Below are 26,701 nucleotides of genomic sequence, written 5' to 3'. Positions count from 1 at the left end.
TCAAACATAGTAACCCAAATAACATCTGGATGTCCAAGCAGAAAGTAGACAAGACTTGGCCATGGTGAAGAAAGTCTTAGACAGGTTTGTTAACTAATTAACACAATATCAGAGCTAATTTAACACTTTTTTTTTTCCACCAGAAACCCTTCATTATTGAAAAAGCTTCACTTTACCAGTTTCATTGTCACTGGTTAACTTGTCCTCTCTCTCTTCCCTCTCTAAAGTGCTGCTTGCTGAGGATATACTGGATGCAGAACAGTTGTCTTTTTCATTCACTTCCTCATTCTGCCTCTCCTTTTCACTGAGTATTGCACTTTCTTCTGGCTCTCTCTCTGGTCCTTGCTCCACCTCACTCTCTGGTCCCACCTCTGCAGCCTCTATTTCCTTGGGTGTCTCCGTTCCCTGCTTGGCCTCAGCCTCAGCCTCCTGCTCTGGTTCTGGTTCTGTCTCTGTCTCTGGTTCGGGTTCACTGGCACTCACTGGTGGAGAGAACAATGGGAGAAAGAGATTCACTTAACAACAGAGCCATCTCAGGTTCACCCCTCAAAATGAGAGCGACGTGAGTGCAGTACAAGTGCCTTATGGAAAGAAAATAAAACGCAAGCCCACGGCGTGCTTAGGAACATTAGGAGCAACAGACTGATGGATGTTGTGTGACGACAGCATTGCAGGTGAGAGTGGCCTGGCAGGCCCCTCACTGGCTGTCTGCAGCCAGCCCACTGTTTTCATACATACTTCCACAGCAGCAGAGTTGGACTCGCACAAGGATTTGAACGAACCAGCAGAAAATGGGCATCTCACCTGAGCATTGACAACTCAGTGCCTAGACAGAGCCAGGAAAGAAGAGATTTAAAAAAAAGAAAAAAAAAACAAACAAAAAGGAGGGTGATTGTGGCTTTTGGTTGAATTTTCTTTGGGTTCTGGAAGAGTTCTTTTTTCACCTGATGAGGAACACTTCAACAAAAAAAATACAAATATTAGTTTTAATAACACACTTGAATGGCACAGTCTCGAAATGGCACTGTCACACATTTGGCTGACAAAAACCATATGTTGTTTCATGCACATTTACTTCAGAATAGCCACATCAAAATTAAGCAAAGTTTCCAACTGTCTGGCATATGGCATATATTTAGTTTCCAGTTGGTTGGCATATGGCACACAATGAGCTTTTTTATCAGTTGGCACACAGCAAACACTGTTGATAGTATACTTGGTTTCTTCTTCCCTGCTTTCCCAATAAAAATAATTCATTCACCTTTAGGGTTTTTAGCAGTAACAGCAGATTTTCACATGCAAATATTCTCTGCATGCTGCAAAGAAACTGAAGAGCATCCACACATATCACATCAAGAAGCTCACAGTTCTCTGAAACGGCCATGCAAAGTGTGGCAAAAATGGACATGCATGTTAGCTCTGCATAGTTTTGAATTCCCTCTGTACTAGATCTTGTGGGTGGCTGAACTATAGTGACCAAGTCATGCTTGTTTTGTCTCTCTGTTAACTATTTTTCATTGCGATATTGCAAAAGAGTCTTCTGGACTTCTCATTGTCTTAGGATTACACAAAATGCAAAGAGAATTTATTCAGGTACAACATGAACCTTTGAAGGAAAAAAAAATCACACTGAAATACTGGAATGCAATCCAAATATTTCAGTCCTCTAGTGAGCAGGTAAGTAGATTTATCCTAAGTAAATATAAGCCAAAATAATGAAGATCACATTCTTCTCCATTGAGAGCACCTAAATGTCTAATACCAGATATGCAAGCACCTCTGCCCGTGCCTCATTTCTCTAAATGTACCTTACCTATGACTGTACCCTGGATACTGCCTAGAAGAGAGTCAAAATTACAGAGGGCTGTCAAGAAGTTGGCAGACGCTGCAAATCCCGGTGATGTGTTTCTCACCACAGCTGTCAGTTGTAGGTATAGAATGAGAACATTTAAAAGTCAAGCCAAGATTTGAATATGACTGAGATGAAAGCTTAGGAATTCTTCGGGAGTTCCTGGAACTAATGTGGTACTTTAGCAAGAAAGATTCTCAGCTTGCCATGGTTCAGTGGTTCATATATACAAATGTCACCAATTCATCCATGAATAATCTTAATTTCAGATAAATGTTAGATATTTATCTCTACAAAAACCCCAAAAACAAACCAACTGTCATGCAATAACCAAAAAAGTCAACTCCAACAGCTTAGATGGAGAAAGAAGCTAATTAAAACACGGCCAGGACTCCTAAAGCTTACTGCAACGTTGTCATCATGAAGCCACACTGAAGATTCAAGAGAAAAAAGTCAGGGGAGATCTAAGAAATGCTTGAGAAAATTTGAATGTTCAAAAGAATTCCAGATATTCTTCTCACAAGAAATATTTCACATATACCAGAAATACCCAGCAACTTAGCAAAATCTAATACATAACAAAGAGTAAAGAGCACTGTACTGACCTAGTCTGCTCTTTTGAGTTCCAGGAATAACATAATCTAAGTACTGGAACAAAACAAGGATATATTGACACTCATTTTGACAGCCTCTCTCTCTCTCTCTCTCTCGGGATAATATCAAACAATCTACCTATAGCTAAAATCACTTGAAAACAGTGAGCTAGGTCCAGCAGCACTTTCCTTAAGAAACAGTACAAAAATCCAATCTGCCAGGAAACACTACCAAGAGAACAAAGCCAGCAAGCTAGACATGTTTCTATCACTTGCATTTCCATCACTGCATTGATATTAGTGAGAACTTCTGAAGATGTTAAAAAATACAATTCTCAGTGAATGCTTGGTAATGGCCTATTTGAAATGAGCCCAAACTTTCAGTCCTTCACCTATTGGGTCCATTTTCATATCAGACAAAACACTACTCTAAGTGGCAACCTCACAGGTGGCAAGAGAAATAAATAACAGACCAGGCTCTGCCCTTGTCTTCAGACTTCTTGCTGGTGGAGACTGCAAAGACTCAGGAAAGCAAGCCTGGTCAAATCAAAAAGTATCAACAGCAAAGAAGGTGTGCCTGAGATGTTAAGAAGCATGATACCTTTATAAGCTGATCCCTTCTGAAAAGCAAGCCTAAGAACTTATAATGTGGTAGAGGGATATGGACATTTCCTTTAATACTCAACTATAAATCAACTTTGAAGCAGACACAAGATGCTGTATCCTGCTGATAAGAACTCAACCCTACAGTCCTGTAAGCCCTCAGAGAGAAGAAATATCCTTCTGGGCTCACATCTAATCCCCTGTCAGGCTAATTGATTAGCCAGCCACATCCCCATCTATTTTCTCTGCCTTCCACTTGGAGGTGTAAGATAGAGATGTTTGGTGTCTCTCGTGGATGCATACAGTAAGTCTGAAAATGTCTATGTCTGCCCAAGACCTCTTGGTCAATTGTTCAGGCATTGCCTAAAGTCTTGGCTGTTATCTCCCTTCAGCTACTCCAGCACAGTATTCCTTTTCCTCTGAATTCTGCAGAGACTCTTAATCCCTCCCCACTCCCACTCCAATTTTTTCCTCCCATTCTTTGTGTTGGTAAGAACAGGTGCAGACTGAATTGGCTCTTTCTTCATGCAGTCAGAAATGTTCATTTTTTGTCCTCCCACCCCAGATCCTCCTCGGATTTTCTGTATCATGTTTTCTTTGGCTCTACAACTTGGGCTGCATTGGCCTCATTCCATGCTCATGCTCTGGTGCTTCTCCATCTGCTGAGATGCCATGTGTTGGGCAGCATCCTAACCCTGCTCAACTTTCACTATGCTCAGAAGGTCTCCTACTGTCCACCATGTGCACTTGGTTGGCCTGCTTACTTTCTTAAGTGCTAAAAAAGCTGCTTCTTTCACAGAAGGGTTCACCTGAAATTCCTTTGTAGATTGACTTCAGAGATGTCTCAGTTATTGTTGCTCCTCCTTTACTGCATACTTGCACTTCACAAAATATTCTCCAATTAAATTACAAAAGAGTAAGTAGCTGCTCTGAAAAAAATTAAGTTCCTTTTTGTAGTTACAGGACTGCCTTCATTTCCTCTGAATGCCACAATACAAGTTTTACAAGAGTAAGTCCTACAAGACTTGATTACTTTAGTGGAACCAATTGTTTTATACAAGAAAACACTGCAGCTCAGTAAGTCCAGATTTTTATATTGGGTAATGGTACTGACACATTTCACAGTGTGAGACAAAGTTCCACAGACAGAATCTGTTTCCTTCTTAATAACAGTAGATACTGGATTGGCCAAAGGATATTTCAGCACAAAAGGAATAAAATAAGTCTGACTTCAAAAATCCCTTATTGTTTTGCTAGTAGATGAACACTCTTTGCCTTTGACCTCAGGTTCTGAATTCTGCAAATGAATATCACACATCTGTTAACACCATTCTTGCAGAGTCTTTAAAGCATCATATGCACAGAATCAAGGAACTGTTTTCCTTCTGCAGTTTCATTCCTGCTTGGGAAGATGGTGAACCCCATTATATTAAAAGCAACTGCTTGGGGTGCAAGTAATCTGAGTTCTGTTCATGGCTCTGTTTCAGCTTTTCTTACAACTGACTTAAGGAAGTTAATGATTCATTTTCTCTACCTATTAAGTGGGATTCATAACCCTTCCTAAAACCAGTAAAATCGAGATTTTAATTCAGTATGGAGCATAAGGAAGTCAAGTAATAGTACAGAGACCATGGCACAGTGTCTACATTAAGCCCGTCCCCTGCTGGCAGATATCCAATAATATGGACACTTCCAGATGGTGTGTCCTGCCCACAAGCTCATGACTACCTATGATCTTCCCAATGCTCTTGGTAGGTCTGAAAAAACAGTCATTCCCCATGCCCAGATCCTGCTGAAGTATGCAGATTTCAGGCCTCTGTTTAGGTTCTATCCTGGCTCTTTGCCTGCAGCTGCCCCTGGCTGGAAGGCAACCCTGCCCCATCCATATATTCTCTCCTTGTGGACCATTTGCCAGGCTTCCAGGTGCTGCCCTCCAATGCCTACTATATTGCCAGAAGTTTTAGTAGAGATGTCCTGTCTACCTACATGTTGATAGCTTTGCCATATTCTGGCTGTCTGAAGCTGCCCTGTACACCTGCTCTAAATGTATTCTCCAAATGGTTCGTGCTGCTCCATTTCATGCTGCAATTTTTTTTAATGCTTCCAGGAGAAATATGTTAAAATAATCATCACAAAAGATACTTGCTCCCTACCCAGCTCTGAAATCCTAATGGTGGAAAAATCCAGCTTATTTGGTCTAAAAGCAATATAGCACTAAACAAAATGGGTGTTTGGATATTTCTGACTATCAGTATTGGAGGAAAAAATCTGTGGTTTCTAAGTTCAAATTATTCCACCGAGACTCTTAAGGTTCCAAACAAGAAAATTGGGGAATATAATTGGGAAAATATATAAAACTAAATAAAATAAACTTCACCTACTCAGTACGGTGAGGACAAACATATGCAGCATTCAGTATTTGTAACGTTTTTCTTAAATTGCCTTGCTTTATAGCATGCTACCAGCCATAACACTCCATAAAACCAAGCAGTGCAAGTTACAAATGCATTAATCACCAATAGCATGTAGCAGGAAATCAAATAAAATAAAAATGATTGATGGCGATAATTTGCCCTCAACATGCATTCTAGCTCCCAATGTTAATGCAACATCATGTGGTGCAAATATAAATCTGTATGGCATGTGTTGTTTTGAGGACTGAAGGAGAGGTACATGATGCAAGTGGCAGAATGACATACAAACATACACAAAAAGCATTGCTCTGTAATCCAATAAATTATGTGACAGCCAACCAACCATGCAAACACTAGTTATACTTTCCTTTTTACTAATTGTCTGTGGTCTCTTTTAAGTCCTTTATGACTTGTGCTACAATTTTAAGAGTTTTTTCTTGGTATTAAAAATAATTAACACACTCCTCCTGCCTTCAATTCAAGAACTTTTCACTTGGTCACATTCAGCCTGTGCTCTACTGGAAGGTTATTATAATCTTGGCATTCATCTGCTGCATTTCTTTCAGAGAATCCACATACGCAAAATCTGTTGGCAGGAATACTGTTTGTCTAGTATTCAGTAACTCCTCATATATAAGGAACATGACACAAAAATTAAGACCCTCTGTATTCTCTATTTTCTAATTATTCCATTTGAAAAGCAACAGAAAATGATAGTATGAATCATAGCAACAGTTTGCAATGTATCCTATTATTGAACAGATTACATGATATCCAAATCAATGCAAAAAATAGGCAATTTAGGAAGACAGGATGGAACAATGTAGGACCCTTTACTCTGGCACCTTATAGATTGCATTCTTGCACTCATGCATCAAAAATCACCATCCCAAGAGAAACTGATAAACGCAGCATTGTTTCCCCTACCCTCCTTTATACTTACCTTCTGAGGGCTGAGGAGTTCCACACGGGATGGAAGGGGTCTTCAGCTCTTCCTGGGACTCTAGGGATGCTGGGCTGATGCTCTTGGGTACAGGTGAGGAGGGAGCTGAAGGAGATCTCAGGTTCAAGGACAGCTCACTTCTGCCTCGGCTGACACTCCGACTCTTCAGCTCCTTCTCATACTCCTCTGCTGCCAACTTCTCCAAGTATTTGTATCTGAAAGTTAAATTCCAGAGGGTTTCCGTAAAGAAAAAGAAGCCTGTGGCTGATGCTTGTTTATGGATGAAACACCTGCAGAAAATGAGCTGACTTCCTGACACAAGGAGTACAGCACTGAACTGCCTGCTTGCTCAATCTGCCAAAAAGGGCACACTAAAGCAAAGACTACCGTGCTGAAAAATGTTAAATTGCTCATTACAATACAAAAGCAAAAAACCAGCAGAGTTAAAGAACCTTTAGCTATAGTATTTTGTCTGCACAGCCCTCCTTTTTGGAAGCATTTGTCTGTCCTCCTTTTCACCCGCCTCTTTCACCTCCTCCTCCTCTCAGCCCTCCCTCTCCCAAAACTAAACGGGAGAGAAAAAAAAAAACAACCAAAAGAAGAAAAAAAACCCTCTCCAAACCCAGAGCCCCTTAATACTGGTGCAAATTGCCAAAATCTGAGACTTGCTGTAAGGAGAGGAAAATGCAGCAGACAAAACCAGATCTTCCTGAAAATAACACCAATAATAAACATCTGAATTGACTATCTAAAGATTCTGAACCTGCTTCTATTTGCTCTGAGAGCAATGCACTGGAATTCACTTTGTTCTCTCCAGAGCCTACAATGGAAAGTTTTTTTTTTTTTATTCTGAAAAATTTCTCTGCCGGACTCAGACATCCAATAGCTTGTACCTGACGTCACATGTAGTTTATTCATCAAAGTCACTTTAAAAGAACAAAGATACATCTGTTTTGCATTTTAGGCAGGCAGAACTCACTAACTGTTTATTAAGACCAGCTACCAATCATATTCTTCATAGTATGCTTTATACATTTTGACCAAAATAACTTTTAAATATGTGCCTGTTCCAGATGTCTGCTAATTTTATCCACCATTATTTGCTAAGGAATAAATTCATGAATACAGCTGGATTGAGCTTTAGACTGTTTGCCTTATCCACAAGTTAGTTGTTAAACAGTTTAATCAGGACTACTTCTTATGTCTCTGAAACACACTGGTCATTCCCTATAACACACTGTTGTAAACACTTCATAACATTGAACACCTCTCCTCCCCCCTTCTGCATCACTGACAGCCCAAATTAGTATAAAAGGGTGCACTAAAAGCAGGCAGGGTAAAGAAGTCAGCCACATGTGGCAACAAACATGCTAAGTACATATGGTAGCCACACACACATGCACATTTGCAAACATTCATATAGAGGACAGAAATGTGTCTTTGAAGAGCAGTCCTTGTGTTTTCAGAGGCAATTTGCCTTACTGCAAACAGCAATAATGAAGAACAAACTCATTTTCCTTTATTCCTCCAGAGGTATGCACAGGCTTTGAACAAATTCTGCAAGAAAAAGAACCCCCACAGACTCTGGATGAAAATATAACAAGCTACATACTTGCATGGTTATAAAATAGGAACTGTTTACAGTTCTAACAAGAAGCCAATTCTCGAGACTGAATCTTGCCTTTTCAATAGAGGGGAAAGCATTTCTCTGGCATCAGCATGATGTTTTGTTACAGCTCATGAAGCCACTCTTTCTTTGAATGTTGGTCACTTATATACAGTGCCTTCCACCTCCTCACAAGCAGAGCAGATGGGACTCCAGACTCATAAAGAGCCACTCAAATTGATCACTTGGCACTAACAGGTACAGCCCAGCTGGCTGCTGCCAAGGGGGTTTTGCAGTTTGCCAACAAACTACAACAAAGATCTGGATGGATCCTTATATGATGTGGGGAGCTACAGTATTTTATTGTCCTCAGCTCTTTTTCAGGTGCTTTAACATTTTCTGTAGCTGCATGCTGCACCGCCAACCAGCAAAGCAGAGACTGTCATCAAGAGGTGACTTTTCAAAATGTATCTGACTATTATACTGAAACAAAAATGGGAACCAGAACAGCAACTCCAATGGCAGCACATCAGCAGAACTCATTATTAAATGGGAAGCTTATTAAATAGGTATCACTGAGAAATAAAAAAACATTCAAGAATCAGTTATTAATGCTTCACACTTGATAAATGACATTATTTAGGTTATTTTTTGTTTCTGACAAATATCTTCATATTGAATAAATGCCAACAGCAGATCTGCAAGGTCACGTAAACCAAAATCTGAAAGGGTTGAAAGGATGAGCTACCATACCTCCACTACAGGATTGACAAATTGCCCCCGTATATGCTGCCATATTCTTTTAAATCCTGGGAACCTGCAGACATCATCTCAGCTATGCTGACTCTTCTCTATAGACAACGAGCCAAAAGTCTGTGGCTATCCATTTGGTATCCCTCATGAACATAAGAATGGATTTATCATTTTCAAGTAGATGAAATTATCATTTTGAGTTCTCTAGGCATCTGAGTAATGCCCCGAGGGCAACTTAAAATGTTAAGGTACCAACAAAGTCATGGGGGTAGAGAGCATTTGAACTGTACCTCAAACCAGAGAGGGCTTGGGAGCTCCCCTTTCTTGGTTTTATTCTTTAATTACCATTGGAAAACATCCAACCAAGCAAAGGGAAAAGGCCTCAAATCATTGAACAGCAAGAGCTGATATGGAGGAAACATACAAATCAGTTTTTAACTAGGATTTTAGGCACCTTGACGATAGGACTTTCTTACAGTCTATGCAGCCTACTAAAACAAGTTATCATGCAATTTCCTATAGGAAATAAAACTTCATTTGTGCAAAAGTGTCTATAAAAAAGTAGTTACAGAATGCCAATGTAATGGACTACTGATGCAAGAATTCATTTGCAGAAGTTTTTTCCAATATTTATCTGCTGTCAAAGCAAACACGTCTTTCCTCTTTATGAGTAGGAACTGATAGTTTGATATCTCAGTTCAAAAGAGCCCTAAGGATAACAAAACATTACTAATGAAGGGTGAAATAGTCTCAGATTGTGCAGCAGTGATGGTGAACACTTCCCCAAGAATATTCCAGCTGTCATTTTCCCTTACAACTTGAAAGTTCTAAAAAACTCCCTTCTAATTTGTTTCAAAACTTGCAGATGAGCATGCTCACTGAAGAAAGGTTTTACTCAGCTCAGTGATGATGCTTATATGCTCAGATGCATTTCATTTCAGAAAATGCTTTAAACTATTTGTCATTGTTTTGGGACTGGAAGCACAATGGAAAGCCTATTCACCTTTTCTTACTCTAAGAGATGCTAAAATAATTTTTTAATATTAGCTACTTCATCCTCAACAGATAAAATTTCAGTCTGCAGAAACAAACTATCTCCTGTATGATGATTTTTCTGAAAAAAAAAGGTCAAAACACAAAAGCAACCAGAAAAAAACCCAAGTAAAAACATAGCAACACAATGATTTCTGAGATGGCTGCTCTCTTATTTTGATAATGTAACTCCAATTCTTGACAATCCAAATGTATCTCCAGAGAGTAATCTCTATAATCTCTAGAGGATCATAAAAGCAGAACTGAAGCACTCTGGATGATTTTTCATCTATTTGTACAGTAACTTGCATATTTTCCAGGTAAAAACAAGCACTCCCTCCAGGATGCAATTACTAGCAGGGGTAGAGATGAAGCTACTGAAAGACAAAAGTCCTTAGTTAAGCATTCCTTGAAAAATATGCTTTTATAAGCACATACCTCCCAGCCTAGCCCAGAATTTCTAAACTTGTTCATTGAATTGAAAAAAAAAAGGAAAAATAAAACCCAAACCCTCCATCCCTTCAAATATGCTATTTAAATAAAACTAAAACAATGCCCCAATGATAAACACTGCTAAGCTTTGTAATTTACTTGCTGATGTTTAAAGGGATCAGCAAAGAAAACTTGGCTCTGAAAGATAAAAATATGCTGAGAGTGGGTCAGAACCATTTCCATCAGCCTGTTACTGCAGTTTTGCAATGTTTGTGACCCCAATTTCCTTTATCCTCACTTGCCTTTTCTGACCCTCCAGAAAGCTTGGGACCCACTGGGTGAAAAAGACAGGCTTATTCAATTTATAACTCTACTAAATTTGGGCACATTTCTGAGGCAAATGGGGTAAGCTTATTTCCCACACAAATAGATAAAGGATCATCAATCATTCTTAAGCATTCTCATTGCTCTTCATTTATTGCCGTGCTTACAGCTGGACTTCATTCTGCTCTTTAACAACTTCTTTCTTATAGAAGTCTTTTGGAATAAAAGTGTTTTGTGCAAGCAGAGTTAAAAATGTAAACATACGACAGCTCCGCAGCAAAGAGTATAGGAAGTACAAACAACCAGAGGGAAGGATAGGGAAGCATGGATGCATGACATACAAACCTCTCTTCTCTTGCTTGTCTTAGTTCTTCTCTTTTGTCTAAATAATCCCGGCTAGAAAGAGAATTAGAGTAAATTGCAGCAGAAACCAGAAGAAAAAGGCAAGTAATAGAAATATAAGTACAATAGGAGAAACCAAGAGTGGTACACACAAACTGATTGGAGACAATGAAGGCTGTTGTCAAAAAAACCTGCTTGTTTTTGCAAAAGTTGCTGAAAAGTGCACACTTATCCATACATACACCACCAAATATGTAGTTTCAAAGGTCATTCAAAGTAATTCTAAAAAACATGCAATAAGTGAAAAACCTGAATCATGCTTTGAAATCTGGTACCTGAAATGAGATTCAATGAACTGCACTTATCCATAGGGAGCAGGCACATGAGTGCCTATTAAACCATCCCTCATTCACTCCATCTTAGAATGCCCCAAGACACTGACTGCAGCTCCTGGCTGTGACCTGAGGCAGTGGGTAAACCTATTGGCCTTCTTTCTAAGGAACCTTTCCTTAGTGAGTTTTAGTTGCCACAGCTAACTGGAAACAGAACAGGGGACTGGCTTTACTAAGAAGGAGAATTCTGCATTCCAACAGGGTGTGTGCAGCATCATTGGACAGATAACCACCTTTCACTTCCTCATTTTTCACCCGGAGTTTTAGATACAAAACTCCATTTATGTCAGCTGCCACTCCCACAGCTCCTCAATTAACCCATATATTTAACTTTTGCCAAGTCAAGTTTGCTGGATGCTTGAGTACTGTGATTTCAGACAGGCCTGCCACATCCACAAACATGGATGCAAATTTAACTCAGAGCACAGCAGAACCCAGCAAATGTCCACCCTGTCTCACTATCACAGCAAGATGGTTCCTTACAATGTATTTTTAATACTTGGTTGAATCTGGTAGACAAAACTGATGTGATCTTCACCTTATCTGCTAGATTCTTTCACAGTGTAAGCTGTACCAGAAATATTTTCAGAACTACTCCTTTTATTCCCCTTTATATAGTGTCATTAATTGAATTACTTATCTATTATACCAATAGCTATCAAACATCTGGGTGCAAGTGCTCTTCAAAAGTCCTTTAACAGGGAACACACATTACTGTTTCAGGCTATCTCCACAGGCTTTGAATTCTGAACCGATTATACCTTCACAATATTTTAAAAGTATTCCAGGAAATCTTCAGCAGGCAAATTTTAACAATTCTCTTTCCCTTCTGACAACTTCCACTCTTCCCTACAGCTGAAAAATAACCACTTTATTTTATGACATATTGTTCTACATATGCAATGGGTACAATAGTCCTTCTACTGAGAAAAATGTTCATTCTGCAAAGCATTCCTTTAGTTAGCAATAGCTTATGAAGCTTTGTAGCTCCTCTCCTAATCCTCCAGCTCTCCCATCCTCAAGCTCTTTCACAATTAGTGATGCTTTCCTTTAAATTATCCTCAATTTGTCAATAATGGTGCCAGAACCTAGTGCAATGTTCTTGAGGCAGAGTTGGAAAGAATTAGATAACAAATGAGTCATGATGGTAAATCCAGTACGGCTCACGAGTTTAAAGACTGAATTGCAAGTGCTATTTTTAATCAAAAATACATCTTCAGAGACTGGGTTTCTAGCCAGACTGATGATATGAGAATGAAATCCCAGGAACTCTTATGAAACTGTCCATGACTGCTTGCTGTGACTTTGTCTTCCTCCTGCCAGACTATTTAATCAACTGTGGGATGCTGTCTGTTTGAGAAGTCTGGCGGCTTTGGAGACCCTCTGCTACAACAAAAGTTATAACTTTTGGGTGATCACAAAACTCAAATCCAAAAGATGAAAACACTGAGCATTGAAAAATAATCTTAAATATGTAGCATAATTATGAGATTTAATTAATCAGTTTCTGACTCTGAAATGAAGGGATGAAAATGTATATTTTGATTTTTTTTTTTTCTGATTTTAAGAAATCTCTTTCAGTGACAGAACAACCAGTGTAGCCAACCTCTACTGAAATGTGCAGATCCGTTATTCAAACAGGTCAATCTGCCAAATGCCCTGTTGGCTTTTTTGGTCTGGGAGTTTCCTTTCTGAAAGATCATGTTGGCTGTCCATGGCAGCCTGCTGCAGCCTGATGATACCACTTAGAGGGAGAGTTTTTGGAAGAGGCTGGAAGACTGCAACCTTATTGTTTCTGTTTCAGGAGGACTTGGGCAGCTCCTGGCTGCCAAAGATCCTATTATGGTGCTCTTCCACCTTCCCTCTGCCTCTCATTTCCTTCTAAACTAGCTATCTTCTGGAGCCAGGAGAATATCAATCAACCACTCCTAAGTTACTCCTCTTTCCAAATTCACAGAATCACAGCCTGTTTCCACTTTTTACTGAAGGGATGATTACAGTGAAAACAATCCTGCATACTAGTAAACAAGCTAACATGAAACCCTGTGCCATCTTTTCTGTAACTACCAATTCTAAGGCTACAAAACATTTATATTACCATTCTTTCAGTTATTACATTATGTCTTCTAAATACTAAAAATAGGTTTGCTTTTCCCTCCTGTCAATGAGGAAACAAATTGATTTCTTAGTGTACACTCTTCAGACTGAAGGCACACAATTTCAGGTACAGATTCCATATCTATCTTTGGCCCACTGCAGTCTTTGTTAATGTCTCTGCTGGGATTTCTGGGCATGGACTGAAGAGGTTGAGGGGGGCTTGTCTTTTACTATCCCCAGGCAGCACACCCTGGCATCCCACATCACACAACATTTTCTCAGATGTGAAAATGCGAAGTCCCACATTCAGCCATGACATTTGTCTGGCCAAGGTTTGAACAGCTACTTTGGTCATTACCTTCTGTCAGTTGTTGATTCCAGGAGGAAGAGACACGTGTTCAGAAACACAGGAAAAAGTAGTTGAAAACCACTACCATACAGCAGGACATTTTTACTTTGCTTAACTTAAAAGCAAAATGATGTTTCAGTGCTGTCCCTTCCTCCCTTCTTGATACATTTGTCCCACTGTTTCACCTTCAAATCCTATACCTCACTGAGATTGTAATTTGGTGAGAATATTATCTAATAAAATTATAAAATTGAGCCTCTGTACATACTCAGGCAGTATAATTGGCTGTCTTTAAAAAAATAGCTTTTTTATGAAATGCCAAAATTTGTGATGCGTTTAATCTATCAGTTTTTAAGATACTTAGATCAAGAAAAGTATCTAAAGAGACAATTATTCATCAATTCAATTATTTTGCACTTGCATGTCCCAATGATTGATCAATCTATCACACATTAAAGCAACAGACTGAGAGCAAATTTGGGTCCTACTTGAATTTGTTTCTTTCTTCACGTTCTATCCTTTGCAACCTTTCTTCTCTCTCCTGACGCCGTCGTTCTCTTTCTGCTGCCAAGGACTCCTGGTGCTGCCGAAAAGATGATGTAAGGAGACCACCCAAAGCTGGCCTGCAGAAAAGGAAGATCAGATTTCTCAGTGTCACTTTTATTGATTACACTGGCAAAAAATGAGTAGCAATCATGAAGCAAGTAACATAATCCTAACCGGCAGAATGACATGGCAATATTATGTAGAGATCTTTCAAAGCATTGGCTAAGTGTCTTCTTGCTGAATTGATTATAGATTCTGCAATGAGCTGAAGAAAAACAATGAGGGTAGGCTTCCTAAATAGCCAAATTTCTAAAGCACAAATGAAGTATGTGTAAAAATTCTCCAGTCAGTTTCAACTGCAATATTGTCTATTTTTTTTAAACTTTATAATCCTGTTAATAGAAAAGCTGAATCCTGTAAAGGATTTTTGAAATTTTAAAGGAAAAAAACTGTTATGCAATGTTGTTAAAAACAGATGTGTCACAAACACCTGAGAATCCTCTACACAGAAAAACAAAAGTACGAGAAGATGTCAGAAGTGCCGTAGAGAATGCAAATTCTCTTGTAAGTATCAGGCATATTTTTCCTTTATACATAAATAAATTTGATTATCATGATTTCCCTGCTGCATGTGCTGTAAGTGCAAGATGAATTTCATATTAGAATATATCAGTAAAACACAAAGGGACAGTCTTCTAAACCATTTTTAATAACTAACAGAAATGATGGCCTCTACAGTAAAAACTTTTCAAAGATATAAAGCTACTTTTACATTCACTTACAGTTTGGTGCTGACATAGATTTTTTTATTGGCTTTACTCTAAGTAGTACTTTGTCTGGGAGAGTGGGTCCTCTTACACAACCTTCCCCCAGCATGGTGGTATTGGTACCACCAACTTCTGACATAGCAACTGAGTGACCTCAGAGTAAATATGTCTTTCTTTCTGTCTCTTAGACAGGAAAAAATCTGAATTGTACAGGGTAGCTTTATACAGATGCACACTGATTGAATTAGACTGATAAAATCAAAAAGACATAACTCATGTAGAGAGGTTTCTGTGCATTGTTGTAACATGAGTTTTGCAATGAAAGGATTAACGAGAGAAATAGATACTGCCTTTTGTGTAAAGAGAAACTAAACCCTGCCTGCCTAGAGGAAGGTTCCTTAACCAGTAATGCAAACCTGAATAAATTTTCCTTATTTTTAAGAACTCAGACCCTCTCTCTTATTTATTTACTTGCCTGTGGCTGCACAGTGTAGGCATTTAGCATAATGGAACCAATTCACTAGTGAACATAGGTGCAAAAGAAGATAAAAATATTAATGCAAACCTATCTTCCCCAAGAGTCGATGTCTGTATAAGCAGGAACACCACAAAACATAGCCATTTCAGCCCCACTGGCAGCAGGGCAGCATGAATATAATGTCAATAATTTCAATAAATTGAATTTCAATATGTCATATCCCACCCGCACAAACATTACATAAGATGGTATAAAACTTGATATTCTGTAAGAGTCCCTGCTGGCACTCCTCCAATGCTACAGTATCAATGCTGGATCACACTCAAAACCATAAAAAATCTCTAATATGCTTCAGCACTAAGAAAAGGGGGAAAAAAATCCTCAAACCCTGACAGTCAAGTACGTGTGGTGAATTTTCCCTTGAGCATATTTTAAATTTATTTTAACTTTTGACCTCTTAGTGCATGTTTCAAGAGAAAGCTCTTAGCAAAAACAGTAGCACCACTGTACTAAAATTCAAAAGCTAGAGCTACATCCCTGTAGTAGCACAAAAAGCCATGGCTATATGGTTGGATATAACATCAGAAATTACTTTTGGAAGGGGAAAAATAAATTCTGCCTCCATGCGAAGATAGATGGAAATTAACTAGGAGAGATGGCAAAAGAGGGTCCCTATCAAGTCTTTGCTTTTATCTGTTTTGTGTATTCAGCTTGATATCCCATCCTGCCCAGCTGCCATGAAGTCTGCAAACTCCATTTAGAGTCAAAGGAAGGTATGGCTTAAAAGAAGACTGAAGGAAAAATAAGGGGAAGGATGGGGTGATGATGAGAGACCAAAAGAATGATTGCAGGTCTGCACACCATCTAGCAGGTTGGAAGCCTTCAGCTCTGACTGAGCTCTTTGAGGCCCTACAATAAATGCACATTCTTATACAGGGCATTACAGGGAAACCACATGGAGATGCACAGCTTAGTCCTGCAGATGGGATTCTAAGCTAACCCTGGTAGTAAAATATCTCCACACCTTGTTTGGAGGTTTGATCTAGCATAGTTTGGCTAGCATTGCTCACTGGGATTACATTTGTAGATGTATGAAGACCAGTATCACAATCCAAATAGAAGATCCACAGCTGTATGTCCAGAAAAAAAGCCAGTGTCTAAAGAACTGAAGATGTTAGCTGGCCATCTCTTCAAAACTAATCAAATCAACAACAATTTGTCAAAACTTGGAATTCCCATATTTCTCACTGGTTATGAGCGTGTACTTCAGCTGAATTACAAGCTGTGAACACACATACAATTCCTTTGTCCCAAACACAGCCCTATCTTAAACGGATAAGCAAGAAAAAGGCCAAAAAAAACTTCTGGCATTGAATCAAAGGTGATAAGAGTTTGTTGCATGAAATGGTCACATCTAACAGTCCAAGCTGCCAGAAGGTTCTGTACATAGAGGCCATAATTAAACAGACAGGAGCACGGTCAGCCAACCCCTTGTGTGACACTGACTTCTTGAAGCACAAATAGTCAAGGTTTTGGGTCTTCAGTCACATTTAGAAAAGGGCTGGCAAAGAAACAGCACTGCCATAGCTGAGTTAGTGCTCTCTTAGTGTTTACACCCACTCAACCACACCCATCTGCCTTCGGTGGGGACCGCACCTCACACCAAATGCTGAGACCAGCTGCCTTATGAAGCCTCTTGAACTCACAGCCTCACTGCAGATATCAAACACTGTGGCTCAACTGGTCTTTGGGTGCACCAATACTCTTTTTAATGTGAACTGCAACTGTAAATGCACAGTTTTAGTATTTAGTAAAATCTATCAGTAATTTTCTACATGAGCATAAACTAAACCTGGGGTAAAAGCAGGTTACTTTCAGGGTGTACAAACCTGTAAAGCAGCCAGAGGAAAAACAAGCATTAAGGGGTATTCCTCTCACATTCTAAACAATTTGAAAAGGGATTTGTCTATGTACAGTTTGTTGACAAAATCTGATTTTTATTTCTGTATTTCCCTGGCAATAACACTAAAAGTAAATGTTCCCTTTCAGTGAGCACATATTTGAATTGCAAATGGCAGCATGATTGGCCAAACCGGCTGGTGGGAAGGCTTGGGCTTACCATTGGGTAATTTTGTTGCTTTGATGGCGTTTGAAGAGTGACAGTGCCTTCAGGCCTCATGAATTTTTAGGTCTTATTGCTGCAGGCTGCATTTTAAAAATGGATAAGCAAGAAAAAGACTAAAAAAACTTCTGGCATTGAATCAAAGTTGATAAGAGATTTTAACAGTAAAGAGAATGTGAATGCTCAATGAAAGCAAAATAGAGCAATCACTCGCAAAATGGGGTTATAGCTAATATATGCCAGCATTTTAGTGCTGGTGTCATATGTTACCAGCTGGTAATATCAACCATTTGTTCAGCTCCACAAACACAATCCAGAAGGATGCTTACTCTGACTACTATTTTTAGTCTCGTAGAGAATGCAAGGCTATTAAGAATGGACTGTTAATATAAAAAAATGTTAAGAAAAGCTGTCTTATGCCTGCTGTTAAAACCAGTAAAAGCTAAACAAGCTATGTTATTACTTTCTCATTCCAGAAAGAAAATATACAACCAGAAGGCATCTAGGTCTGTGGATTTGTGACTAGAGCTCCTCACCACAGAATCAGGACACAGGGCCAAAGAGGTCATTAGTAACTTATCTTACTGGAAGGAGAGATAGGAAAAGGAAAGAATGGGGGGGGGGGGGGTGGAGGGGAAGAAATTAAGGCAAAATATACACAGAGCATCAGATACCAAGCCAAAAGGTTGACTGTAGGCCAAAGCTCTTCTGAATAAAAATTCAGCTAGTCTGATCTACAGCATTTAACACAGCAGTGAATTAGTAATCATTATTATGAACACTAATTCATGCAGACACAAGATCTCTCACACTTTTTTGCAAGTTCTTGCAGTTTTCTGAAAATACTCCATCACAGATGATACATTGTGAAGGGGATTATGTGCCCTGAATTACTCTAATCTTGTTGCAAACTGAAGGAAATATTTCTGTCTTACTGAAAGCAAAACTGAAATTCTGAACTTCAAACGTTCTTCATTCATGTAAACTCTGAGATACTATTTTGTGGTTGCCTTTCCCTCTGTTTAGCTGAATTTTTAAAATTTGCTAAATAGAAATGGTTATCTACAGGAAGAATACAAAATACAAATGTATATTTTTATGAGCTAAAAAAATTTAACAGATGACTTACGAGAGGAAATCCCTTTAGGTCATAAGGTTAATATTCAGGATTGTTTTTAATACAACATGGGGCAGAGTCATTAATAACTTTAATAAGGAAGCACTAATTACCTAATTTTGCAAAGTGCTCCTGTTCCAGCAGCCATGGGAATGCTACAGTGAGGGTACAAAAGTCGGCAGCTCCTACTCGGCCTTAAGTAACTCTAAAGTCTTTTGGCTTTAACAAAATAAATCCATTTTCCAGCTTAGGAAGAGACAAAATGGGAGGCAAAGCTGCCAAGAGCCATATTGCTTTTCACAGTTAAAAAAACTCCCTGTGTGTTATGTCTCCCTACATGACATGGCAAATTCAAAAGCATGTTGATATAAGACTTTGCAAACAGACTAAACATTACTTAAGGAATCTTTATAAAACCTCTCTCAAAAATAAACATAAAATTGAGAGCTAAAACTACTAATGCTTCCTTTAAGAAAGAAATTTGAGAATGACCAAGAGAAGAACTGATTAATGTTAGACTTTTAAGTGGTACAGGGGACTACCCAAATTAGAGCTAGAACAGGACAGAGCAGCACACAAAGCCTGGGCAATGCACAAGGACTTTCTACATACACTTTCCTCTTCCAGCTGACCTGTGCAGCTTTTACACTGTGCTTCTGTCTTTCTCCAACCTGCAGCTTCTCATCCTCATGTGAGTTACACTTTGCCTGGAAGTGACTTGCAGAGCCCCGGTGTAGATCGAGGCCATGGTGGGTGAGACCTGAGCATCAGCACTGCACATGGCATGTTAAGCCAGCAACACTCTGCAGTCTGAAACCATAACCAGTTCATGCTTCTGTTTAAACATATGCCCTCTGATGAAGTCCACAAAGCTGCAATCAAGAATATTGCTTACACAGTAGTTTGACAAGCAGCTAGGCCAGTGCAAGCCACCACTGCTTCCCAAACTGTAAATCATCAAGTAATTCCTAAGGTCATTTTTCCTCTTAAAATCTCTGCAATAAAGTTGAGGCTTTTGCCCTATTATCAGCTACCAAGCTATCCGTGCCTCATTATGTTACTCAGAGTGAGATGTGCTTGGCAGCTACCACAAGGAAAAATCTCTGGTCTGAGAGCCCAGAAATACACACAGAAAGGACAGAAAGCCACGGAAAGAGGAGCAGTTCTTGGGAGAGCAGCAGCTTTGCAGGCTGTATAGCAGGTTCTGTTTCATAGGCTTTTGTTTTACCTTCGTGCTTAACAGCTGGAGGAAGGGAACTGCAGAGCACAAATTAGTGATAAATGGCTAACAAAAAGAAAAAAATAAAGGAACCTGCCAAGAAGCTTCAGCCAGCAGCATCTCCCTGGTGTTGTCAATTACTGAAACCTTTAATTTTAGTAGAAAATCCAACTGAAAACTGTTTGACATTCTCAAGGTTTTTTTTTTTTTTTTTTTTATTTGCTTTAAAGAAAGAAATTTGAAAGAAAGCACCAGATTTCCAGAAAATCACTAATTCAGGCACCTGGAAAGGGAATAAAACTCAAAAGAAGAGTATCTGCAGACTTTTGCTGCACTTTATGCTTATGCTTCAGGTATGGTGTTTAAGTGTCAGAGGAGAAAAAAACCACCTATAATCTAGGCATGCTAATTTCACTGCCTGTGACCTGTTTTAGAAATAAATGTTTGAAGGTACATTTCCTTTAAAACATATAGAAGAACATGGAAATGAACACTCAATATTCAAGGCTCTGCATCATGGGAGCCCAAGGTAATGTACTGCTGTAGATCACAAAGCAAGTAAGATGGAAAACATATTAAAGAATGTGAAATATATTTAGTATTTCTTAAGCCTATTTTCTAACACTCTGGAAAAGCTGGAGATGCTTCAAACAGGAATAAGCTGCATACACCATAGCAGGCCTTTACCAGGCTTGGAGATTTGGAAGAACTTCTGAGGGACCAGCCAGAGATGGAGACTAAGTTCACAGAGACTGGCCAAGAGCCTCAAGAAGTGGAGGTTTGCGAGCTGAACTTTCTGGCATTTGATTTAACAGATAGAGGTGAGACCATGAACTCCTGCTCCTTTGGCAGGAGTGCCCCGAGAAGGCTTTCTGAGCTACGCTGACTGTACTACTGTTTGACTGTCCAGCCCAGGAGGAACACCTCCTGGCAAATGCATCAGAAGAAACCCACCCTGCAAAACACACCAGCAGGATATTTTTCTGGTGGTGGAATGAATTAAAGCTGGTGCTGAATTTAGGAGCTCTTGCCTTAGAAGTTACACTCCTTCATGATCTCCTCGAAGGATAGCCATGATCAACAGTGCAAACACTTCACCACCAAAAGGACACTATGAGGGAGTGTGAAGCTTTGCAAGTAACAAGTTTGATGTCCTGTGGCAGACTCCAGGCTGCAGTTCCAATTGGAGTGACTGTCTTAGATTCCGAGTCTGACAAAGGAGTCTGGCTAGACAGAAATATCCTAGGTGTGACCGACCATAAGGCATGGAAATGCAGACTAGTCCTACAACACCTTCTGCCCTCAAGCAAGGGGCCAACTTGGAGGGACAGAAAAATGTTTTTCCTCCCTTATGTGTCTCAGTCATGCACTGCTCTTCCCCTTTGTAACTAAAATTTATGAGGTCATGAGAGTGACTTTTAAATTGTTTTGTTAACTGGGGAGAAAGAGTTAATTGCGATTTAAGTTGTGAAGAGTGGGAGCAGCGTATTTATGGAGAAAAGCACTCTTTGGCACTAGAAAACAGGCAGACTGGGTTATACTTCTTATGCATTAGGAGCAACTTTCACAAGCAGAGAGATACAAGAGAACTGACCCACTCCTTCTCTCCCAATGAAGGGCTGAACAGAAACTGCCCTGCAATTTGCCCTCCTTCAGCAGGATTCCCAGGGCTGCAATATGCACTTCACAAACATGGCTCTCCACGGGGGACCCAGCGAAATGAGAGACAACAACAGCATGGCAAGAAGTTGCCAAAAGGCTGCAACTGTATTTAGAAACAGTAAAGTAAGCCTTTTCTTCTGCTGTACAATCAGAAATATATAGATGATGTGGATTTCAAAGAACAAAATCCAGCTACTTTTGCACTGACTTATACTGCTCTTACGATTCCCTACTGATTTCAACCAAAGAGGGTTTTAAAAGTATGAATGTCAAAATGTCAACCACACTGCTTCTTTCCACCTAGGTTGTAGCTCTTGTTTACATAAGCAAATGCAACCAAGGGTTTGAAAAGCCTGTCAGGGCAACTGAATGGAGCATGAATCACTGTGCTGGGCACTGCTCTAAATGCTGCTTCTTCCTTCCTCCTCATTCTCGAAGGTCAGATAAACGGTAGCAGGACCTGCATCTGAAGCTCTTCCTGGCATGATAAAAGACAGGAATCTTTCTGTGAAGGCTTTGCATAACTGAAGCATAAGCTGAAACCAGAAAACGCACCTTAGAGCTAACCATAGTGCGCATCTGCTTCTTATCAAATGTCTTCCTCTCCCCCCCACTCACATCTTTTAACTTTTTTTGGGTGTTTGAATCCATGTAAATTTTTACCATCAGGAGGTAGGAAATAGTGTTTACATAATCTGAGGCAAACACCATTCATAGAAAACTGTGAAAACCTCCACAATACTTTCCATTTACTGATTAGTGCCAAGCATTGCGTCATGCACTACATGGCTTACTCTCCAATAAGCAAATTCCATCTGTCAGTCTCTACATGGGCACTTCTTCAGTGCATATCTTTCAGGACAATGAAATTAAGGAAGGCTTCTGCCCTTCTTCAAAGTAGTCAGTACTTTAGAGCTTGCAGAAGTATACATCTGCAGTGGCAGCACTCTCAAAAAGAACAAGAGAATGTAAAATGGCATCTGAAACTGTAAACTTAATTATCTTTAAAGAAATAACTTCATCTGTTCTGCAGACAACACGCAGCCGTGGTGTATACACATTTTTCACGCTTCATAGAGACTCATATACAGGAAGCATCAGGCTGTAACATCATTCAAATATAAAAATGCAGGAACCCTTGTGAGTTCATGAACTACCATGAACAGCAAGCTGCAAATTTAAACAGGAATACAGAGATTTTTATCATGTGAGGTGGAAAGCAGCAAACATAACCTGAAGGAGAGACAGAGTTGTGATGCTGTGCATGCACTATGTTCAGTCGCTTACAACATGTAAGAGGCAGCTGGTGGTTGAAGGTAGAGCGCTTTAGAGTTTCAGAGAAAAAAGAAAGATGAGGTGCGTTGGCTGGAAGATGCTGCTAGAAAAACTGGCTTCAAAATATAAAATATTTTCCTAGCAGTGATAAGAAATATTGGAATATTTTCAGGAGAAATCATGTGCTGCCACTTGAAAACACATGAGAGTACAGGGGTCTTTCATTTAGCTTCTGTGAGACCCATTATAGGTCACAACAAGTGATTGCAGAGCTCCCCTCTGGCTTGACTCTCCATGAATCTGCAAATTTTACAGCTTCATCCTGTGGGGCCAAGGCATTTTGGCTCCAAACCAGCAAGGCACTTACGCAGATGCCGAAATGAAAGCTGGCTTTCCTCACTGGAGCAGGGCCAGCACCATCAGCCTCTTGCAGGACAAGCCCAACCATCTTTAGCCATCTCAGCGTTTGCCCACTTTGGGGTTTCTTTGCCACAGCAGCAATCAGAAGCTTACAAGAGCAGGAGCTTGAAAATCTGAAACTTCCAAAGCAGTGGGATACTTTTAACTCTTGCTTATCTTGCATCAGTTTTGCTGAGGTAAACGGGGGTGAATATGCTGGTGTAGAGGTTTTTATTGTGGTTGCACTCGGCAATAATTTAATTGAGATCAGGAAAGACAAATCGAGGCAAGGTACTCCAGGAAGATGAGCAAATGAAAAACAATGCCTTTCTCCAAAGAGAAACTTAATCTAATTACTCACTTGAAAAAAAGGATTAAATCAATACCTCATGGCTACAAATACATGTATGATGGAAGAACCTAACTTGAACCATTCTGAGTAGCAGTCTGGAAAGGATGTGAGGCATTAGGAAGGTTCAAACATATACACAAACACACATGCATATACAGAAATATGCCAAAGAATTGTTAGCAAAAAATAACTGGAATACAGAACAAGAGTCCTGTAAAAAACCTTTAAGTTCAGAAAACAGGATGGAAGATGCACTTTTTATGAATTATAGGCCAATTTGGAAACAAACAATCCAAACCTCATCTGACCTAACTGGATATTATTTACATTATTGTATCATATTATGGAATTAAATTGATCAAAAACTTTTACCTTTCCTTCTTAAAATCAGCATGATATCTTTTGAAGCTGTCATTTACTCTCAGGTTGTAACAGATAGTTAATTTCTGGTGGTCCAAACCTCTTGCCAAGAATTTCTTTCAAGTATCCATAACATTTTCCTATCTTTTTCCTTCCTATAGTACCTTACATAATTCAAAAGAATATTTTGATTGTTTGAAACATTTTTTTTTTTGCTGGTTTGGGTTTTTTTCCCCTTTAAATTTTTTTCTTAAAGCAAGCTGCTAACTGTTTGGTTATTAGGAGTTTGCTTTAGCTACAGTAATAAATGTTTTGCTTTTGATGAAACACAATGAGATATATCACGTATTTTGAAGAAAGGACAAAATTATGGCCTAGGAAATTCTGAACCAAGCACATTTCCAAGATTTTGCAGTTGATTTAAAAGGATAGAAGTGAAAATAGATCTATCTGAATTTATTTTTAAAAATGGAAAGAGAGAAAATTTTAATTCACCTTTTAATACTTAAAACAGCTTATGTGCGAAGCAACTCTGCTTTATCCATTTAAGTAAAAGAAACAGAAGTTGGATGGAAATGCACCCAACCTTTAACACCAAGTCAGACAGAAAGGCTTGAGAACGAGTGGGAAATGAACATATTTAGATTTTTTTTCCATTTTTTCCCCAATGTTAGAAAAAAACTGGCTAGAAGTTATTTCCAGTACTCATTCAGAACAGCTTACATTTATCTCCTTCATTCTGTCTGCAAAGGAACTGTTGTCAAAACACTGATTAATTTACGAACCTGTCAGATTTGGTCTCCTGAGGTGGTGACAGAGTTGTCCCATAACGAGTAGTGGGTGTTGTAGGGGCACTCACACCAGCATAAGGTCGTGGAGAAGAGTAAGAGCTGCTGCCATAGCTATTGTATCTGATGAAATGGGAAGAAAAGAAGGAGAAAGGGAGATCAGCAAACGGGCATGCAACAGTAAATCCTCTTGTTTACGGGGTGGTAATGACTCCATACCCCAGAATTTTTTAAACAGTCACCTTCTGAAAATGTTGCTCTATTTCCAAATATGCAACCAATCATGTACTCTTAATATCAACCACGGCATGAACATACATGATGAATCAGTGAGCTATTGGCAAGGAAAATAATGAGAGATTTGAATGGTCCTCCCAAGTGACAATCAGAACAGGAACTTGCATACTGCTCAGTTACTCAGAATTATTAGCTGTTTTGGGAGTGATATCCAACCATTAGAAAAGGAGTCAAACCAGCCCAAGATTTTAGTAGATATCCATATCTACTAAAATCAAGGAAAATAGCAGCACTCCTGAGACGTGATCTGAACATGGGCATCCATGACTTGCAAATGTGCTTGCATTTTAAATGGAAAAACAACCACATTCTTTTCAATTAAAGCCAGCAGTATTTTCTTTCCCCTCCCCCAACATAAGTAATAGCTTATGTGCCATTTCTTACAATGCCTGTAAAAAATCATCACCATGGTTAAAAAGACATGTCTCCGGAAGCACGGCTTTAGAAATTTCTATCAGTCCTTCTCTCCATTAAAAAACCCCATAAACTTGCTTCACTTCAATGTGAGCTTGCTGATCAAAGAGAAATTGTTTCCAGGACTCCTGGAATGGCCACCTCCCCAGAGTCCTTTCTATCAATGTATTCATCCTGGCTCCTGTACTGAATAGAAAAGGCAGTTGTGTTGCTTTGCTGTGCCTTTTAACCATTGTACTTAAACAGCATGTCAAGAAAAGATTCTTAATTTGGGAAAATATTAATATTTCTCTCTTTAATACTGTTCACAGACAATGCCATTTTCCCACATGGAAAGCATATGGTTCTCTGAAGATCAGTACTCAGAAAGGTCAACTCATCCAAATTGCAAAATTCATTTCAGGAAATAGAGCAACATAATTTTCCTTATAATACTTCACAAGATATAATATATCGTCTTTCACCATATCTTTTCTCTGCTGCTTCTTCCCTCGCACACATCAGCACTCAGTAATTTCACTCAGCAATTTTATTTGAAAAGCCTGGTTGGTTTCCTTCGGCTCCATTAAGCACACTCATCTAGCCATGCAAAATTTCATTCAAAGTTTCAAGTTTTTTCTTAGAGTTCAACAGCATTGCTGCCCGCCAAGGCCCACGTTAAAATCAGAGTAGATTTCAGCTAGGTGCTTTTACAATGGAAGGGATTGTGCTTTAGAGAACATGTCCTCTGGAACAGCAATTTCAGGTTAATGCTTTAGAAAACACCCCCCATTCCTCATCTGTTTTTGAGACACTATACTGACAAACAACAGGGAACTAATTTTGGAAAAAACTCTAACATGCAAGTTTCTGAGCCACAAAAGGAATTTTGCAGGAAATAATTGCTGTCCAGGTCTTCTTGTCCTAGAAGAAAACTAACTAGGAACTGGAGACAGTGGTCCACTGGAGACTGTGTAACTGGACAGTGTGGAGCTTCCCTAGTAGCACAGACCTAGCTTGGGTCTTCTCTCCGACAGGCTTAGCCCAGGAAATGTTCTGACTGTGCCTGTGCTGAGTTACAGATGAGTAAACTCCACTGTCCTGATAAGAACTCAGAGCTGATTTGGTATGTTCCTGACACAGAAACCTCCATTTCCATTTTGATCAACTGCAAGGAGACCTTCTTATCAACCACTA

General features: G+C 39.3%; 1 protein-coding gene across 6 annotated transcripts in view; it reads right to left on the bottom strand.

Annotated features, from left to right (window-relative positions):
• Window positions 1-26,701, bottom strand: part of FHOD3 (formin homology 2 domain containing 3) — a 375,803-nt gene that overhangs the window by 67,366 nt on the left and 281,736 nt on the right. For 5 of the 6 annotated variants that reach the window (XM_071454950.1, XM_071454930.1, XM_071454931.1 and 2 more), the window contains 5 exons: window positions 24,812-24,937; window positions 14,218-14,352; window positions 10,895-10,945; window positions 6,403-6,617; window positions 177-482 (listed from right to left, as the gene is read on the bottom strand). In XM_071454950.1, coding sequence (XP_071311051.1) covers window positions 177-482; window positions 6,403-6,617; window positions 10,895-10,945; window positions 14,218-14,352; window positions 24,812-24,937 — 833 coding nt within the window. The remainder of the gene's footprint in view (window positions 1-176; window positions 483-6,402; window positions 6,618-10,894; window positions 10,946-14,217; window positions 14,353-24,811; window positions 24,938-26,701) is intronic. The other variant, XM_071454935.1, reaches the window with a different exon arrangement.

Source organism: Agelaius tricolor, unplaced genomic scaffold (assembly GCF_023055355.1).
Source record: "Agelaius tricolor isolate 1412-34295 unplaced genomic scaffold, bAgeTri1.0.p SCAF_2, whole genome shotgun sequence".
Lineage (NCBI taxonomy): Eukaryota > Metazoa > Chordata > Aves > Passeriformes > Icteridae > Agelaius > Agelaius tricolor.
The sequence above is the reverse complement of the archived record's forward strand: the minus strand, read 5'-3'. Positions and strand labels throughout refer to the sequence as shown.